At 42.6% G+C, this 20,488-nt stretch overlaps 1 protein-coding gene across 1 annotated transcript; it reads right to left on the reverse strand.

Annotated features, from left to right (window-relative positions):
- Window positions 1-245: 245 nt before the first annotated feature.
- LOC133019364 (LIM domain kinase 1-like) lies at window positions 246-8,110 on the reverse strand. The gene is made up of 15 exons (XM_061085808.1): window positions 7,922-8,110; window positions 5,725-5,863; window positions 4,457-4,566; window positions 4,186-4,350; window positions 3,953-4,058; window positions 3,610-3,881; window positions 3,342-3,531; window positions 3,132-3,218; window positions 2,849-2,980; window positions 2,708-2,767; window positions 2,531-2,596; window positions 2,223-2,409; window positions 1,749-1,804; window positions 1,405-1,562; window positions 246-1,243 (listed from the first exon to the last, which is right to left on the reverse strand). Exons 1-15 carry the CDS (start codon window positions 7,963-7,965, stop codon window positions 700-702), a joined length of 2,316 nt encoding a protein of 771 aa, XP_060941791.1. The 5' UTR covers window positions 7,966-8,110; the 3' UTR covers window positions 246-699.
- Between the last annotated feature and the right edge of the window lie 12,378 nt (window positions 8,111-20,488).

Below are 20,488 nucleotides of genomic sequence, written 5' to 3' on the forward strand. Positions count from 1 at the left end.
TTGAAGGTTTGAAGGCTAATGCTAACATTTGAGAGGTACTTACATTACATTGCATTTTACCTTGTGTATGTTTTCTATTTGCTTAATTATGAGTGCCATCTATTAAGGTTAGTTTTTCATTAATTATACCAAAGTTTTCTGTGAATTCATTATATTCAACAAAGTAGTAGAACATTTAAGCTAGTGAGTATTTAATGGTAAAAAGTAATTTCAATCGAGTCCACGTACTTTTTAATCTTCTTTATTGAGTTAACTTCAGTCATAGTTTGTTCACAGCTCAGTGTGAATTGAAATTTTGAACAGAAAATTCATATAAGGCATTCTGATAAATATGTGACCCATGCAATTTAAAGCATAAAGTGCGATGTGTTTCACAGTTTCTGGTCACAAAGGTGATACTTGGGCCCAACTATTAGATTGACTATGAAGTTTAGCGTATCACAGATATACTATTATCATAGGATTGTAGAACATGGCCAACAAGTAAAGAGACATTGTAAATACTGGTTCACATAGCAACATGAGGCCACTGTTATAAGCTGTGTGCACTGTTTCTACTTTTCCCTTCATGTTCTCTGAGCAGAAGTCCTTACTTTCAGTTCTCTCCCCGGCGTTGAGAAGGCACCAGTGTGTTGATACAATGTTTTTACAGCAGGGCTTTGCAGATTGTTCCTGTCTCGCCCTCCAGATTATGAGAATTCAGAGGAAGGAGCTGTCCTCCGTAGATCTGTCCCACAGCGCTCTGCATGTCTTCCTGTACTGGCCGAGCAGTGAGCTGTTGACTTGGACTCGTCCTGATTCACAGGTTTCAGGTCTGTCCTTGTCTGACTCTGTGCTTGCAGACATGCAACGCTGCCTGTTGTCTGTTGAGTGGTTCATACAGTCTCTGCTCAAACAGCTGAGGTCGTGCTCTGTCCTTACGTCATCAGTGTGAGGCTGTCCATCCAAATGACTTTCAGGTTCACTGTCTTGGTCTCGGCTTTGAGGCAGGAGACCAGAATCCATGTGGTCCTTTGCATTGTCTGTACAACTCTTAGGCTCAGGGCTCTGTCCTCGGGGCCGTGAGCAGGGGGTGAATTCACGAGATGTCAGCGTGTCGCCCTGGTTGTGAGAGTCGTTTAGGTGCGTGTGATTCTTCCAGAAGGCTCGACTCAGCTGCTCTAACTCAGAGAGCAAAGGCAGACCGATGTCCAGGTGCATGAGCAGGTTGTCCAGCCACTCCTCCAGCTTTGAGAAGGAAGGACTGAAACAGTGAAACACAAAGATTAGTGATATGAGGGGGCTTCAGGGTCTTGCTTTGCTTGGTACAGAATTTACTGTTTGGCCAGCAAACACCCAAGTGCTCTACTGGGAAGCTTGAAGCTGTGGGCCTCATGCTTCAGTTTGGCTTGTGTACCGTCATACCGTTTATTAGCGTCCATGTCACAGCACAGGGCCGCCAGCGGCAGGAAGGCAGCGGGGCACAGGGCAGGGTGGTACTGCTGCAGGAAGCTGACGACATTCAGCCCAAAGTCGTTTGTACGGGGAAGGTAGTCAGGGTCGGCACTCACTCTGCCTATTATCTGAAGAGAGATAGAGAAAGATACTGCACTCAGATTTCAAACTAGATGTGAAGATTGCTTGAGTCGTGGAAAAAACCCAGACAATATATGGATACGTTTTTGTAACTCAGTCATCACCACATCATTTTAATTCTTAGAAATCACGTGCATGGTATATTGAGGAATGTTATATCGCTACGGTCTTACCTCACATATCATGATACCAAAAGAAAAGACGTCCACCAGTTCATCATAGGTTTTTCCTAAGAGTTAAGGAGGAGAGTTGGAGATGCAGAGATCAGTGTGTTTGCTTTGGATCTGCTATTAGGCCTGAGATCAACTACAGACTCCTCCTTGATGCCTCATTGCACATTTACCTCACTGTGTCACTTCTTATAAGGAAAGGGGAAGTTGGTCAGCATTTATTTGGAATCCTCACCAACAACAATATGTTCATCACTGTTATGAAATCGTCACACTCACATGCTGTGAGGTCTGACTTGTTTCATTGCTATTTATAATTATTTCCTTATATTTTAGTATGTTTCTTCTATCACTACTGGAAGGCCAATGTTACAGCAAAGTAAATTAGGCTTACAATGGATCTTTATCATCATTTTTGATTCATACAAATCATCCCAAAACTGGTAATAGCTGGTAGGATTGACATTGAGCACTCACCATGGATCATCTCCGGGGCCATCCAGTAGGGGTTTCCTACCACAGTGTACCGCTTCCTCCTGTCCGGCCTGCGGAGCTCCGGCGGCTTCCCCTTCGCAGGCCGTTCCATAGAAGATGTTTTCATCTGATTCTTCTCCTCCCTCACCAGCCTGGCCAGTCCAAAATCTGCCACCACCACAGACTGGTTCTAAACCAGCAGACACAGAGAGAAAGACATTGTAAGACCATTTAATGAAGGTGTTATTCTCAGTTTTATTTAAAAGAGGAAATAGTGCGCACACTCAAAATCCAGATCACCACTCGTTTACCTCTCTAACCAGGCAGTTGTGAGAGTTCAGATCTCGGTGGATAACATTCATGGAGTGTAGATAGGCCTTCGAAGGAGAAATGTTGAATACATTAGACAGAGTTTATATCAGACTAAGCCATTATGAGTTTGGACTTGCAACTTTTACTTTTAGAATTTTGACCAGAGAGAGACTCACCATTCCAGCCGCAATATCTTTGGCATAACTAACTCTTGTACTCCAGGGAAAGTCCTTGTCCTGCAACAAAATGATTGTGATCAGCATAGAGTGTCTGTGGACTCGTGAAGAAACATTAAAACCCAAACAATCGAAACTTACCATTTTTATGATGGTTTCTCGAAGAGTTCCTCCCTGGATGTATTCAGAGATGAAGTTTATTCGTTTGTCTTTGTAAAACAGCCCAATGAACTTTAGCACATTGGGATGGTCCAGACATCGCATCACCTTCACCTGTACATAATAAAAACATGAAAGTAGATATATTGACCCTGAGAGGCGCTGGTGCATATGAGTGAGTTTATCATCTAGAATAAGAAATTTAAGTTTCCCTGCTACTTGCATCTTCAAACACGTGTTCATTCCCACTCTGATGAGAACTTACCTCGTTTAAGAAAGTCTTGTGTGTCTCCTCATCAAATCGAATCAACTCTTTCATCACCATCACCTCCCCTGTCTCATGATGTGTCACCTAGACAGAAACAAGATGGCTGTCTTACATAACTTACAAAGAACGGACAAGAGGTGCACAGTTGTTTGAGATGCTTTGAACAAGTCAAGGAACAAATTGATTTGAAATAAGTAACTGTGGTACCTTGACAGCCTGACCAAAGAAGCCCTTGCCAAGCACTTCTCCATGGATGAGGTCCGAGGGTCTGAAGATGCGATGAGTCCGATCTCCAGGGTCGGCACGAAGAGACTCTGAGCGAACCATGTCTCTCCTTTGACATAACAGCGTCAGTGCTCCAGGGGACAGAGGACACTTATCTATACTACAGCTGCGCCTGGGAAACAAATGGAAGATTTAGACAAAGAGAAAGAGGGGAATCGTAAGTCGAAGAAGGCTGAAAAACACTACTTACAGGATATGTCTGGATCGCATTCCCGTAGTTCCTTGCTGCTGAGGTGGTGAGAGGCTCAATCTGTTTTTTTCAGCCGTCTCCTCCCCAGGATTTGGCTCTTCCTCCAGACTCGGGAGTTTGTGGGTTGATGAAAGTTTTTTGTGAGAACAGGGGTCAGAACAGGTGATGCTGTCCTCGGGACTGTTTGAGTGCAGGAGGTCGTCAGGAGGCGGCGGGTTGTGTTCAATGGTGAGCTGCAGTGGTCTGCTAGTGTCCAGGATCACACAGTGTATCTGGAGGAAAGAATATTGGGTTGGCCTTTGGGGACATTGTGGATTTGTCAGTAAGGTGGTTTGAGGCCTACCTCATCGGGGGAGATGTTGCAAACAGGAATGCCGTTGACCTCAAGCACTCGATCTCCGGTGTGGACAGAGGACAGCAGATCTTGGCTGAGGACAGCTGAGTCTAACCTGAGTGAGAATGAGTGGTGGGGTAGGAAAGATGGAGACAGAGAGGGGATCATTTTCATGGTTTAGTGAGGTTAAGGCGTATTAAATTTAAATCACTGTTCATCATCTTCTAAATCCAAACACTCACTCTGTCACAACGACGTGAGGACTTTTGTCTTGACTGTGGTCAATCTCCACAGTCAGACCCCGGTGGTCACCTGCATTGGGGGGGAGAGACACCAGCGCCACCATGTGGGGACTCTTGGTGATTTGAGCATCTGGTGTCACCACATCCTGACAGAAACATTGACCACTGCAGAATAGTAAAAAAAGGAGCACACATCAGAATCAGAAATGTGCTGTGCCAATAATTAACGATTTTCTATTTTTATCATCTTTCTTTATGGTTTCAAACTTACCAGTAGAGTTTGGTGCGTTCGACGAGCGTGTACGTTTCTCCATCGCCAATAAACATATCGCAGCTCATGCAAGTGAAACATTCAGGATGGTACTTCTGCTCTCCAGCTACCTGTGTGTATATATGTAGGTACTCTGGTAAAACACAATGTAAAGGCTGTGGGAATATCTTTTTTTTTTTTTTACAACATGATATTTGCTGGGGTCGAGGTTGAAATACGTAGCTCTGAATTTTTTTCAGTTCTTTCTGTACATTCCTGCATCAATGCTTTTTTTTAGTGTCAGGATGTTTTCAGAGGATTTCCTCTGGTTTGAAAGTTCAAAGGGACAAAAGTGAACACATTTATTTTCATATCAGGAGGGAACCAAGAAGCAGGAAGGCTTTGAATTTTTGAATACTTACATAATGCAATGACATATTTGATTGTAGCCGCACTCTAATCTATAAATATAACATAAGGTGCACATTTGATATTTGAATGAGCTCTTGTTAGTTTGAACAGCCGGTGGTTCTGACTGATCAATAAAGCAGCTATTTTTTAATTAGCTCATCAGCTATCAATCAATTTTCCTACTGGTTGAGTTCAGAATGTTTTGGAAAGAGTTAGCAGGAAAACAGGAAGGAGCATCTGCTAAGGTGGCTTTGTGCCCAGTTATTGGGTCTTTATTTGTTATGTTATGACTTATTATCATGGAAGTTTGTCATCATCACAGAATAAGACAAGAGTCTAGCAGGGAAATGAGGCTTCCTCTTATGTGTAATCCTGTGGTACATGTAGACTAACGTTTTTAGTGTGCACAGATAAAAGGATTCAGTAAGGAACTATTCTACTCTGCTATTTCTTTGAGGTGTCAGAGTAATAGCATAATCAAAATAATACGCATTGAATTTGTGTTTTTGTGCTTTTATCGATTTGATCGTTTCACGTTTATAATGACCTCCTTCAAGGAGGTTAGGTTTGTTTGTTTTTCATCAGAATTACGCAAAAACAACCAAATTGAATTTTATATGAAACTTGGTTGGAGGTTGGGATCAGGGCCTAAAAAGACCCCATAACATTTTTGATCCAGATGAAAGGATAGATACAGGAATGTTTTCACAAAGTTCCCTGGGATGAACCCTCAGATTATTAATTGAGAAATGTGACTTATTTAGGGGACTGATATCTATTTGAAATTTGGTGCAGCTGGATTGAATTTAAGGAGACATTTGAAAAGGAATGTGCTCCACTGGGTGCCATTTTGTTGAAAAAATAAATTGTCATGTCACCATAATTAGTCCTGTTGTGATGGTCTCCTTGCAGCCGTGGCAGTGCTCTCCATAACGGCCCCAGTAGTGCTTCTTACAGAAGAGCTGTCCCTCTCGTTCATAGTACCAGTGAGACAGGATACAGCCACATTCACAACACCTAAAGAAAAGGGGGAAGTGTGATGTTGGTGGTGTGAGTAAGACGGAGACAGAGAAGATGTCAACAGATACTTCTGACGTGTGTCCAAGCAAAGTAACGCGAGCCTCCTCTGTCATGGAACACGTGAGGAAAGTCGACCTGTTGGATCGTCTCATACAGGATCAGGTAGAACACTCTTCTAGGTCAGTTGGGCCCTGTTCTCCAAGTTTGCCTATTTTTTAACCACACCGTGTTGATGCCCAGTTCCTTTCCACTGTTTGCTTGTTTCAGTCTGCTTGTGTGACCGGTGTTGAGGTTGAGACATCTTCACTTAATGGACGGCGTTGAAATGATGCATTACAGATCTCAAATGGCTGATAACACTTTGCACATTCAGCTGGATCCATAATTGTGTGGCTTCTTACTAAAGGAGAACTCATGTAGGCTTCCAAGCAAGTCAAATGTTTTCACAGAAAACAACCACTTAATGTTAGTTTCCCACAGGGACACACCCACTCAAACACTTCTCTGTAAGAAGAGAACGAAACAAAGTGCAGACATTACAACAGTCACCGCTGAAAACCCAATTCCTCTTCAAATGCGGTGCAGCATGTCCAGCCCTCTCAGTAGCTAAACCTGGATGTGGACATAAATTGACATAAACTAAAAGAATTGTTTCTTATCTCCAACACAACAGCCAGAGTGGGAGGGGACTTCCTGGACAGAGAACAGCTCCATGTTTCCTTTCTCCCTCCCTCCGCTGTAAAGGCCATGTTGTTCTTACAATAGAGAATGAAAAGCAATAACAACTGGATGGATTTCCCAAAACTCGGTGTTAGGATGCGGTTTGAAACTATTCAATTTTGGTGCAGATCCTGGATATTTCCCAGGGAATGATTCATGGATATAATGAGAAAAATCTGGTTCATATAAGCATGTGATTTCGATACATCTGGTTATTTGGTGCAGCCTAATTGAATGTAATAGGACTGTTGGGCCTTGGAGGAGGTATGTGCTCTATTGGGTGCCATTCTAGTCATTAGTCCTTCTTTCGGTTTCCCGCAGCTCGTATTCAGTAGAGTCAATGCACTCTTTGGAATCATTAGTCTTAACAGATGCTTGGGAAATATTGCATGCTGGGAATAACTGAGATCTGTTAGGGCCGTCTCCCGCTCGTTACTGAGGAAATAATTAAGCAGTAGAACCATCAGACAGCTGCAGGTTTGTTTTTGACCTCCTCTCTTTGTCGTTGTGCTGCTGGCGACGGATGTGGAACCTTTCAGCTTCACATCTGCGATTCCGCTTCAACATCTGGTTGTGGGAAAACCCTGGAATCAGCACAGGAGAACTTATCCTCCCCCTGTTTCCTACTGCAGCCCTTCTCATTGCACTTCTCATTTTCTCCACCTGAGAGTGTTACCCTCATCTGACTCAAGCTACATCTTCATCCATTAACCTCCTGGCACTTGTCCTTGTGTTATTCAAAGCGGAGCTGCAGACACACTTGCACTTGGGGCACATACACATGGACAGGACATTAACAAGGGTCAAGTGTGAAGAATCTAATGACGTATTCTCCTGCCATAGTTTCCTGCCTGTTGTGTCTGTGTCACCCTGCTGAACTTCCTTTTTAATAAAAAACAGCAGCTTTTAACAGGAGACATTAGATTTGTATCTTATTGTATTGTGTTGGGTGGATGTGCTGTTATGGACAGTATGCGGTATAGGTGTGGGTATTTGGAGTTTATTCTGTATGTACGACATAAGGAGGTGTAGTTGATGGGATCAGAATTAACTAAGAGGAAAAGTGTATTTATGTGTTTTTACTATTCGCTGCTTCGGTCCCTGACAATATTAGAAACGATTCCTCTCACTGTTTTGGTTTTACAAACAACTCATACATATGTTGATGTGAAAGTAAAGTAGAAGTTCCTCATGTGTCTGTTAGTCACAGGAGGCTTGTGTTTGAGGAAGTGTCGAGCTACAGTTTTCTCTTCTACCCAATTTCTCTCATTTTTACTCACTCTTTCTCTCCGTTCAGTCCCTCACATCTCACCAGTTAGAAACAGTGGCTCTTACCTTCCCTTCATTCCTCTCCGAAACCTCTGGTCCCTCCGTGACATCGTGCCCTGTCAGTTCTCAGATAGACAACTCAGAAACAATCCACCCAGTGAAGAATAGGCGTCGTTAGCAGCATGTGTTCACGAGCGGATCATACATGTTCTCTGCTGTGAGCGGTGGCAGGTCTCCGTCCATGCGATCAGAGGCTTCCTGTGTAGCCTCTCTAATGTGCAGAGACAAAAAAAACTCTGACCCACTGACACCAGCAGCCCAGTCTCCCTCTGCCGGCTGCAGAGAAACAGACCTATCCCAGTAAAGAAGCTGTGCTCCACCCTCCCCTTGCTGTTCCTTTCAGTATGTAGCCCTCTGCAAGATACAGTTACAGTCTTCTGCTGAGTCAAAAGATTGTGGGAGGGATACGCTTACAGGCTCTTACACGTGAACCTACATGAGTGCTAATAGGTGTAAATATGAGTCTGTGTTTTTCTCGGAAGTGGTGTGAGAGAGTCTGCAAGCCTGTGTGTATGGAGCTGAGCTCTGTTTCCCATCAGCACAGGCATAATCTCTTTATGAATGCCCCAATTACTGCAAGGTCCTGATCCGACAGCAAAGCGCTCTATTCATCACAACGGACAAAGGGGGAGAATTCTGTGAAAGTGCAAAGGAAAGGGAAGGGGTTTCATTCAGAGGAAATAATACTGTTAAATATGAAGTTAAGACACCATCGCATGATCTGTTAGGGAGGCTCTGCTGCTGTTTGTTGTCTTTTGCTGGAAGTCATTGACAGCTCTTAACATTGGTTAGTTAGAGGGTTTTTTAATGTTTTTCTAATTGCATTTTCTATAAATAGATCCAGATGAATTTACGTAATGGACAGTGCAGGTCCTACAAACTGATTGACAGAAACAGGTGTTTGTGGTGCTGGTGTTTATAAGAGACTGTAAATAAAGTTGGAGGACACGTCTCCACTTCTTCCTGCTATTCAGAAATGAAGCCAAAATATCCCAGATAAGAACGCTGCCATATCGCGCCAAAGACAAAATAGTCTGGACGTAAGTAAGTAATTTGGGGATGTAGTCGAGGTAACGTGAGGATCTGTTGATACACGCGTTCGACCAATTGTCAGTCTCAGCTGTTAATCATGAGGTTTCATGTTGTTTTTATAGCATCCAAAAACCAATCGAAGCCAAACATACAAAAAATGGAACACTTGAACGTACGTCACGGTGATAAAATCACAGAAATCATCTTCAATGAAAATGTATATTTCACTTGACATGACTTTTTAATTTGGTCCATGTCCCATCCGTTAACATGGAGATGGTGGGGTGGTGGGGTGGCAGCCAGGCGTTTTTGCTTCTCTGTTGGGGGAGCTGTCATTTTATCCATCTTCATATCATGTCTATGTATTTATGTCTATGTCTCTTATATCTAACAAAATAATGAAACTGAGCCATTTGTCTGCATTGAAATCATTTGATATAACAGTTGTGTGTCCTTTTTGATTTTGTGTGTCTTCTACGGTTGCATGAGGAAAACCTGACTGGAAACTGTGCTGTGTGTAGTCTTGTGAAGTATGCAGCATCGTGTGTGTACTTGCTCGGTATTTGGAATATGAAGAAACTGTTTGCATTATTTCTATTTTCACCTGCCGAGGCTGTGCTGTTTCCCTTTTGCGTCTAACTGGTTGTGGTTAGAACCACAGAGGATCAGCACATCGTAAAACACCCACATCTGCCTTTAAAACTGCAGCTTCCTTCTGTCGCCTTTTGCAATCGAAACCTCGTGTGACTGTTTCACATTTCTTGTATGTGTGCAAAATGCTTAATGATCGTTGAAATAACAACAACAGTAGTAGTTGGTCATTTCTTTATTTTAGAGAGCGCTGTCAGAAAGTGTACAAAAGTGCACCATTTTTTTTCATAGGCCATGTAAAAAAAACAACACAGGTATTAAAAAAGACATGTTGAGCTACATGATAGAAACACAAATGTTACGCTCAAATGAAAGATGAGATTCAGTGACACTGTTTTATCCCCATGAGATCACAGGCTACAGTGTGATTCAGCACACATTCAAGGTCAATGTAACAAAGCACTTATATTTATCATAGTACTACAAAACTTTAAAAAAATGTTAAAACGCACGCACACACAATAACTAAAATAATTCATACCGTATTAATTCATTTGAATGTGTTGACTTAATAGCTAAAGAATTTGTTCTAATTTCCTCAACATAATTTAAAACGACGAGTAAACGTGAACAATTTCCAACAGTGTTAAAGCAGCTAAATCAAAAGAACAAAGAAAAAGGAAGAGTACACAGAAATCGCAGTAATGCTCCTCTGATGTCATTTAAATGCATCATGGCTTTAAATCATATTATCTCACATTTAGATTCAATTTTTTCCAGAACAGCAAATGTAAAAATCAAATCTAAGCCACGTTAGAATATCATAACAAATACATCCTTCTAACAATGTAAAAATATGCATGTTAACCATAATCTTACATTAAAACCAATTTAGCAATAAAACAGTGCCTTTGGTTCTTGTGAATGGAGTAAAAGACGAGTTTAAAGCTAAAGATCTTCAGGCTCGGAGGCCTGAGCACAGTCCTAATGAACAACGACGGCTTTTCAGAGATCAGATAATTGCCGCACAAAAACACAACACCATGAAAAATTCCACCAAGAGTCCCTTTTGTTCACTGTCCCCTAAAATAGCAGCCATGTGTTTCTGTCTGCTGGACAGACTGTGGAAGAGTTTGCACTTTGATGTAAAGAGTGAAAAAGAGCGAATGAGTGAATCAAACATGATACTAAAGTCCAGTCTCACTGGATAAAAAACGTGACCTCAGAGAGGTTGTACAAACCAGAAAGGAAGGAGCTGCCCTGAAGGACTCACCCACCCAGGATTCATGGTGACACTTGCATCGGAATACAAATGATTTTCAACGCAACAATAAGCAAAAACTGTAGTATAGCACAGCTTGGTCATACAATTTAAAAGAAATCCTTTGTTTCAGTGGTTCCCAGCCTGAAAGTCAGGATCCCCAGTGAATCACAAGGTGATTTATGGATCAATATTTGTACATGTACTTCCTCATTCAGACATAGTTTAATGTGTGCTTTTACAACTGATATCGTGAATATTTTTGATTAATTATTATAAAAAAAACTAAAATAAAACAACATGCCAATGATGCATATTGTTTTAAGGAGTCACGTCCCTAACAGGCTGAGAACCATTGCTCTTTTTGAAAGAGACCCTTGTATAATATCTAAGCAAATTAAATGATAACATGTGTAACGTGTGTTTAAGCTTTAGCTTCAATGGCAGGTTAAACATTTACAATCTGGGATCGTGCAGTAGCACCACTATTGTTTCAATGAGGTCACTTCCTGTTCGTTGGTCGCTCACTTCCTCCTTCGGCCACAGTACTTGCCCTGACAGCCAGCACCTAAAAACCAGGACATAGAAAATGTGTGTTCTCTTGCCATAAAACAGTAAAAAAATGATAATCTCATTGTTCAATTATTAAGTCAATTATTGAGGTAGTTCATCAGGAAAACACAAACCAATTTGACGCGGATTAAGAATTTGTTTGAATTTGTAAGAATAATTACTAAATTTGTAATAAGCCAGTAAACGTTCTGTCAACTTAGACTGGGGTGAATTTTAATGATCATAAAGTGTAACCTGGGAAGTGAGATAACATGCTGTGTGTCTATGTAACTTCATCTGATGACTGGAGTCCAGCCCCGTGTTTGACAGTGAACAGATAGAGATTACTGTAAAGCAAAACAATATGTCTGAGTATTACCTCTGTAGGCTCCGGATCCTAGTAAAGCCTGCATTGCTGCATATTTGGCTGCCATCTGTGCCTTAGCTATATATATAGGAAAATAAAGAAAAACAGAAAGTTATTTTGCAGATATATGAGATTGTACGATTACAGATTATAAAAGGCACACACAATCATTTTTTATTTGTAAAATTTTACATACATTCAGATGTTAGAATGTTTGTATTTCGTGCTAAAAAGATTCAAGCCAACAAAACTTAAAGCAACACTACGTAACTCTTACTGAGCATCAGCGCCCTCTACTGCCAGACGTGGAGATAAATTGTTGGGTTCTGTGTCTGAGCGACTACGTGGTTTTTCAGGGTGTTCCTAATAAGAGTGCTCAGATTCCGTGTATGTGTATGTGACTGATAATCAAAGACACAGGAAACGGTGAGTTTCTTACATTTTTGCCCGGCCCCCGCATATCCTAGAAAACAATAACAGGAAATGAATGACAAACAACTGGTTATCTTTACAATGATGTAATTCACCCTGTGTATTATCTCAGCAATGACAGGAATGGAAAATATGTCCAGACAAATATTCACCATGCAAGGTCTGACACATTTCTGTTTCATACCTGGTTTGTGTGTCACTTATGACTGATAATTTCATACAGTGTGAAAGTGAATAATTCTGTGTGTTTTACCTGTATATCCTCCCCCAGTTGTCCCACCATAGCCAGGGCCAACTCCCCCTGCTGGAACAATGGAGATTGTACAACTCATAAAACTGACATGGCCGGAGGCAAGGTATTTACAATGTGTCAGAATTTTGTGAAGGCATCTGTTGTCAAATCTTAAACTGTAAAATTGACAGTTATTATACTCTGAGATGACTGTCTTTTACTTCATCAGTGCTTCATTTAAACTAACCTGGTAAGCCGCCCACTCCTCCTGCCCCTGGGCCTGTTCCTGCAGCCCCTCCTGCTCCTCCTCCTCCTGCTACACTGCCTGAACACATGAGTGAGTATAAACTTACTTAGAAATAAGCCAAGTGCTTAAAAACCCTAGAAGATAATCATAACAGAGGAAAGGCTCCTCTGATATGATTATCTCCTCCATCAACACCAGACAATTTGTCCAGTATGTTCTTTGCTGCACAAAAAGTGGTGCAGAGATATCAAACTGTACTTTGATGGATCTTTGTGATTGAATTCTTCTCCCCTGATGCATGTATTCGTTTAAAATATATAATATTTTCCTTTATAAACCAAAAACTCACCTGTGCCACCTCCAGTGACGCCTCCTGTACCTCCACCAGGAACCCCCCCTGCTCCACCACCTGATGAACACAGGTGTGGTTAGAGGTATTAGATTCCACAAATGACAGGTAATATAAAACATCTGTTTCTCAGGAACTTAATTACCGCAAACTGTATTACTGCAGTACTTTTACAAGGTCCTAGTTCCAAGGCTGACCAGACCTTGACTCATTTCCTGTTGCTTTGAGGCGTAACATACTCCTATGAATGATGTAATGTCATAGTTCCAGTAAGCAGCATTCAAGCTATCAAGGTCTTTGAGGTAATTCCATTTTACATTAGTTTTTTCGATATCTCCTTGCCATAGATCACAGATAAGTTGAATTAAATATTCAAATTCATCAAAGGAGAAGTTTACCTGGTCTGAAGCCGGTTCCACCCAACGACGAGCCATAACCTGATTTGGAAGGCTTCCTTGTTCCAAGTGCTTGGCCACCAGGCCCATATCCACCAGCCCCACCAGGTCTGAAACCCCCTTGCCCAGTTCCAGCACCTCCTGGACCAAAACCACCTTGTCCAGCACCTCCTTGGCCATAAGCATCAGGTCTGGCACCTCCTGGGCCAAAACCACCAGCTCCAGTTCCACCTGGACCATAACCTCCAGGGCCATAGCCTCCAGGTCCAGCTCCAGCTCCACCGGGTCCAGCTCCTGCTCCTAATCCTCCTGCTGGGAAACAGCACAGTATATTTATATATGAACATGAAAGCCAAGTTTACTTTCTACATTTAGCTAAATACAGTCTAACATGATTGGTGATATTCCAGTGATAAATCCTTCAGTCATGTAGGTTATAATCTTCTGTTTTAAAACTAGTGTTAACGATATTGGAATTTTATTAAAATAAAGGGCTATAATAAAAATATAACAACATTAATGTATAAAAACATACTTTCCATCCCCAAACCAAACCCAAACCTCACCTGATCCATAACCTGAAAAAAAAGAGGAGAAAGGGTTCAATCATCATTATTCTAATAATCACTCTTCTTATTCTTATCTTAATCCTGATCAAATATGTTTCTCCATCAGTACAATTCATATGTTTAATATCTGGCTATATTGCTTCACTTATATAATCATAGTTTACCAGATTTGGAAGGTTTTCTTTTTCTATATCCTTGTCCCCCTGGTATGAAGCCTCCTGTTCCAGTGCCGGCTCCACCTGGTCCGTAGCCTCCTGTTCCTGTTCCGGCACCACCTGGTCCGTAGCCTCCTGTTCCTGTTCCGGCACCACCTGGTCCGTAGCCTCCTGTCCCTGTGCCGGCTCCACCTGGTCCGTAGCCTCCTGCTCCTGTGCCGGCTCCACCTGGTCCGTAGCCTCCTGTTCCTGTTCCGGCGCCACCTGGTCCGTAGCCTCCTGTTCCTGTTCCGGCGCCACCTGGTCCGTAGCCTCCTGTCCCTGTGCCGGCTCCACCTGGTATGAAGCCTCCTGCTCCTGTTCCGGCTCCACCTGGTCCGTAGCCTGTTCCTGTGCCGGCTCCACCTGGTCCGTAGCCTCCTGTTCCTGTTCCGGCACCACCTGGTCCGTAGCCTCCTGCTCCTGTGCCAGCACCTCCTGGTCCATAGCCTCCTGTTCCTGTGCCGGCTCCACCTGGTCCAAAGCCTCCTGTTCCTGTTCCGGCACCACCCGGTCCAAAGCCTCCTGTTCCTGTTCCGGCACCTCCTGGTCCGTAGCCTCCTGTTCCTGTTCCGGCACCACCTGGTCCGTAGCCTCCTGCTCCTGTGCCAGCACCTCCTGGTCCGTAGCCTCCTGTCCCTGTGCCGGCTCCACCTGGTCCAAAGCCTCCTGCTCCTGTGCCGGCTCCACCTGGTCCGTAGCCTGTTCCTGTGCCGGCTCCACCTGGTCCGTAGCCTCCTGTTCCTTGGCCAGTGCCTCCCGGCCCAAAACCACCAGGCCCATATGAGCCAGCTCCAGTTCCAGTTCCTCCAGGTAAAGCCCCTGCACATGGGAAAAAGCAATACATTATTTAATACCTTACCTTGGTTTCAAACTGACAAAAAAAGATGACAGACAAAGTATTTGTATTTGTAATGCATATTTATAGCAGTATATGTATGTATATATCAAGTAGAAAGACAGAGAGAACTACACTAAAGAAGTTTCATACCTTGAGCTCCACCGAGTGAAGATGATCCATAGCCTGTCAGAAAGAGATGGTTGCCTGAATGTATCTTATAAAAAAAAAACTACATTATTAAATATTGTCAATATTACAAGTACAGGGTGATTATACCTGATTTGGGTGGTTTTCTTGATCCTAGTCCTTGACCACCAGCAGTGTAAACACCAGTAATGCCCCCTGATCCGCCAGGTCCATAGCTGCCTGCTCCTGTGCCCACACCACCTGGTCCATAACCACCCGGCCTGGTTCCGACACCACCAAGTCCTGCCCCGGCCCCTCCAGCGCCACCGCGTCCATAACTACCAGCACCGCCAGGCACAAAACCACCTGCTCCAGTCCCATATCCACCAGGCCCAACCTGACCCCCTGCTCCATAACCTGTACAAATACAGTGGCCCAGTTTAATTAACTATTGTCAACTGTATATTGTCACTCTGATTCTCTTTCAGTTCTTATCTTACTTTTAGGTGGTTTTCCGGTGCCGGTACCCAGACCTGGACCTGTGCCATATCTCGAACCTGCAAAACAGATGATATGAAATAAACACAAAACCAATTTTCAATGACATATTATAATGCCAAACAATTACAATAACTTTTAAATTACATGTTCTTTGTTATTTTATCTTGATTATACTGGTTTCACAGAGGTCAACTTACCACCAGGACCCACACCACCACCATATCCCCCAACTGCACCTGGGCCCACTCCACCAGGGCCCAATCCTCCACCTGGACCAATTCCAACTCCTCCAGCACCAAGTGTTCCTGCACCTCCTGGACCACCGCCAATGCCTCTGCCTCCATACCCTCCAGGTCCGGCTCCATATCCACCAGGCCCAGGGCCGTAACCTCCTGGTCCTGCACCATAGCTTCCTGGACCAGCACCATAACCACCAGGACCGACTCCATAGCTGCCAGGTCCAACTCCATATACTGATGGAAAGATTAAGACATTGGATGTGATTTATTTCATGGCTGATGCCAGAAATTGTTCTTATCAACAAGATGACTGTAAAATTGTAAGTTTATAGAACCTTTGCCTGATTTCCCTGCTCCTTGTCTTACTCCAGCTCCAGATGGGTAACGTAAACCTGAGAGAAGAAGATTTACGGTTGTTTCAGTCATGAGTTAAATATAATTTAGGTGTTAAAGATAATGTTAGTCAGCATACCTCCGCCTGGTAAAACTCCACCAGCACCGTAGCCTGTGATGGAAAGTGTGTGAAATGTTAATACTGTATGAATATATCATTGTAGTATAGGTGTAGGTAAGAATGTTTGGGATGAATACGCAAACATTTAAGAGATTACAACATATAGCAGCTCACTCTTTCCAGGTTTAAGGGCTCCTACTCCACCAGGCCCGCCAGCACCAGGGACCAAGCCTGCTCCTCCAGGACCGGCTCCAACTCCCCCAGGACCGGCTCCAACTCCCGCAGGACCGGCTCCAACTCCTCCAGGACCGGCTCCAACTCCTCCAGGACCAGTTCCAACTCCTCCAGGACCGGCTCCAACTCCTCCCGGACCGGCTCCAACTCCTCCAGGACCGGCTCCAACTCCTCCAGGACCGGCTCCCGCTCTACCAGGTCCACCACTTGTGCCTCCTGCCACAGTCCCACCAGTTGCACCATCTGTTCCAGTCCCACTTCCGTTAACAGCACTGTCTCCTCTTCCCACTCCTGTTAGACCACCTGAAACTCCACCTGCTCCTCCTGCACTGGTGGGACCTCCTACTACTCCTCCTGTTCCTCCGCCAGTGCCTGTTGTACCTTCTCTCAACCCATCAGGACCTCCCTCGCCGTCTCCTTCACCTGGTGTGTCACCTCTGGGGACACCTGCAGACGGGACACAGAGGGAAAGCAAAACTTTAACGAGGATTCAAACTGAAAGAACAAAATCAGCAATTATTTACATCCAAACCAAGACGCCAGGTGAGTAGAGCTCCCATGTGGTATAAGACTGAAGTTTTACTGTTCTGAATTTATCATAGATTTGAATAGGTGTCTATTAAGAAGAAGGTTTAAATGTACATTGTTTTTATTTCATCTGGATTCATTTTTGTCACCTGGAGGTTTAAGAGGTTTGACTCCAGGCAAGGTCCCACTTGAGACATCACCAGAACCTAAAGAAAATATACAGAGAGACTTTAGAAGAGTCAGGAAATGAATTCCTAATATTTTGATGTTGCCTTTTCATTTTTAACTTGTGATTATAAAGTCTGGATCATTAAATTTAATGTTTTTTAGAACACTATGTAAACGTTTTTTTTTTTCTTTAAATCTAAGGAAAAATGATGCCGGACCTAATGTAAGGGGGATCTAAACTTACAGTCAAAACACTTTCAACACAAGTATATTGAAAAGATCCAATCAAAATTCATGTTGTATTGTATAACAATGCTAGAAATGTCAAATAGACAAAATATTTATATAGATTATATTGCAACAGGTGATGACATAATGTAAATGGCCACATGGTGGCACTGTTCACACAAATATAACATCCCTTGTTTCTTTGCTTTCCACCAAATTTTTGTGTACTCTGTGAAACAGTGAGAGACTGAAACCTAATCTGTGTTTTAATAGTGACGCCACAGTGTCTGACAGAAGTGGATGAACACACACTGTTCACAGACAATCATATAAAAGTTCAATGAAATAAGCACTGACCTGGAACTTCGGTCCCATTGAGTCCTGTTTTATAAAAATAAATAAAGTCATCCATTTTAAAAGCATAAAAGTATGAAGACAAGTTTATTCCACCACTAATACTATCAAAACATTACGCTAAATAATTTGGCATCTTAATGTTGCATTAAAATGTGTAATGACAAACGTACCTGGTTTTGCTCCGATGATGGGGATTCCTGTTCCACTCAGGCCGTCTCCATCTCCACCTGCTCCCACTGGTCTGCCAGATACACCAGTACCTCCTGTTTCAATATTGATGTAAAAGACTTTTCACATCTGTACAAATGTTTCATATTTTTCAGCTAATGATATTTTAAAGTTTTGCTGTTGAGAATTAAGAGGCCTCAGGAGCAGTGAAGTCTGTCAGTCTCAGCAATGGGCAAATTAAGGGTTAATGTCGGAAATTTCCCAGTAAATATAAACCCACCTTCTCCTGCAGAACTCCCAGACCCTTCTATCACACCGCCAGCACCACCATCACCTGGAACAAGGGCAAAGTGTTTAAAGGGTTGAGATTTGAAAGTGGTGCAGTATGTGTGATTATTGATTCTTGATATGCCAAATCAATGACATAGGATTATTAAATTCTAAATGAATGGGTGTGACAGAAGCATTAGACATCCTGACTAAAGATGTATTCCCATCCCTATTTTACATAAAAACTAATGGAAATCATGCAAACACAATGTAAATGTATTGTTTTATTAATATGTGATGATACAGATACCTTCTGATGCTGGGGCTGTTGTTCCTCTTGTTTCTCCAAGTCCTCCTCCTGATCCCAACAGAGAATCACATAGATAATCTTATTAGTGAGGAATTATTGACCCTAATCATTTTACAAAATATACAAAATCCGTATTCTGAATCCTCAAAACAGATGCGCACCACTGGGTCCAGCTGTTGTCCCTGCATCGCTGCCAGTGCTGGTGCCATTCACTGAACCACCAGTGCCTGTCCCTGTTCCTGCTCCTCCCGTATCAGTTCCAGTAGTAGTACCAGTACCAGTGCCGTTACCAGTTCCAGCACCTGTTCCAGTAGTAGTAGTACCAGTGCCAGTGCCAGTTCCAGTTCCAGTTCCAGTTCCAGCACCAGTTCCAGGAGTGATAGTACCAGTGCCAGTACCAGTGCCAGTTCCAGCACCAGTTCCTGTAGTAGTAGTACCAGTGCCAGCACCAGCTCCTGTCCCCAGTGCAACTCCTCCAGGTTGTCCTAAAGTTTATGAATGAGAAAATCTTGTGAATTCACAAAGAAGAAGGTGAAGAGGTGCATGTGAACATCTCTCAGTTCAACCACATTATTGTGACTTGTAGTATTTCACTAGGCCACAGTATAATGATGGGATATAAGACGTTTACTTTGAAACCACTTCTATCTTTCTACCTTTTTCGCTCACATGCTGAAATCTCAAACTACTGTTAGAAATAACAACAATAATGACATCCAATATCCTTGGTATATTCCTATATCATCTATAGCTATACTTTAATGTTGCATTCCTGTTAGTATTTATATAACCTTGGTATTTGTTTATTTGAGGGCCACATGTAATCATAGCATGTAATGCAAGGGGCCTGCAGTTCTGAATAACCACCACAGAGAAAACAAACGACAACCTCTGTACAACTAGATAAAATAAAAAATGGAGGAATAGAAAATCCATTAATAGGGATTCACAAAGTGTTTCATTGAAAGATTTAACCAGCAAACAGAACAAGAAGAAAACAATCTGCGTCCTTGTTCTCATTTTGAAACTCACCATCTCGTCCTACTCCACCTCCTAGTACTCCACCACCAGTTCCAACTTGTCCTACACCAGTTTAATATTTAAAAGATATGTGAATGGACATTCAATCAAAGCTACATCATCATGTTTTATAATGAGCAAAAGTTTTTTTTATTTTGATACCGTATTTAGCAGCTTTTGATCCAGGTCCATAGCCTGTAAATAACATAAATAATTTCATTATTTACAGGATTCCAGCAAGTTAGTATTTGGAATAATCTAAAAATAAATTAATAAAATTTATATTGCCGTCAAACCTGTTCCATATCCTGCACGGTAGCCTCCTCCTGGTCCATAACCAGCACCAGGCACTGGTCCATATCCACCAGGTCCATATCCTGTCCTGCCTGTCCCTAGTGCTCCTCCGGTCCCAGGGCCGAAGCCCCCTGCTGCTGGGACACCAAATCCCACATTCACACCGGATCCTGGAGCTCCGCCACCACCAGGAAGCCCTGCGGTGGAGCAAATAGGTGAAAGACGTAGATTTAATAAAGACGAAGATTATAATGAGAAGCTGTTAAAATATATACCTACTCTGACAAGTTTGGTTTGTTTTGCATGGAAGTATATTTTCAGTCATGAAGAGCTTGTAACCTACTTGACAATTTAACTCCCTCAGAATTGTCTTATTGTGAAGACCCAAAATCAAATTATTGCTTTAACCCTAATTGATTATATTTATATCACTTTTGAGCCCTTTATTTGTTAATACTAATTGTAAACTGAACGTTTTCTCATTAACATTATTCACATGTTTATCCCAAAGATACTGTGTGATGTATAAGTCGCACCGTATTTGAGGGACTTGGCTCCCCCAGGATATCCTATGAGAGAAACAATATTTAAAGATGTGCTCACAGTTTGGGTTA

Source organism: Limanda limanda, chromosome 14 (genome assembly GCF_963576545.1).
Source record: "Limanda limanda chromosome 14, fLimLim1.1, whole genome shotgun sequence".
NCBI lineage: Eukaryota > Metazoa > Chordata > Actinopteri > Pleuronectiformes > Pleuronectidae > Limanda > Limanda limanda.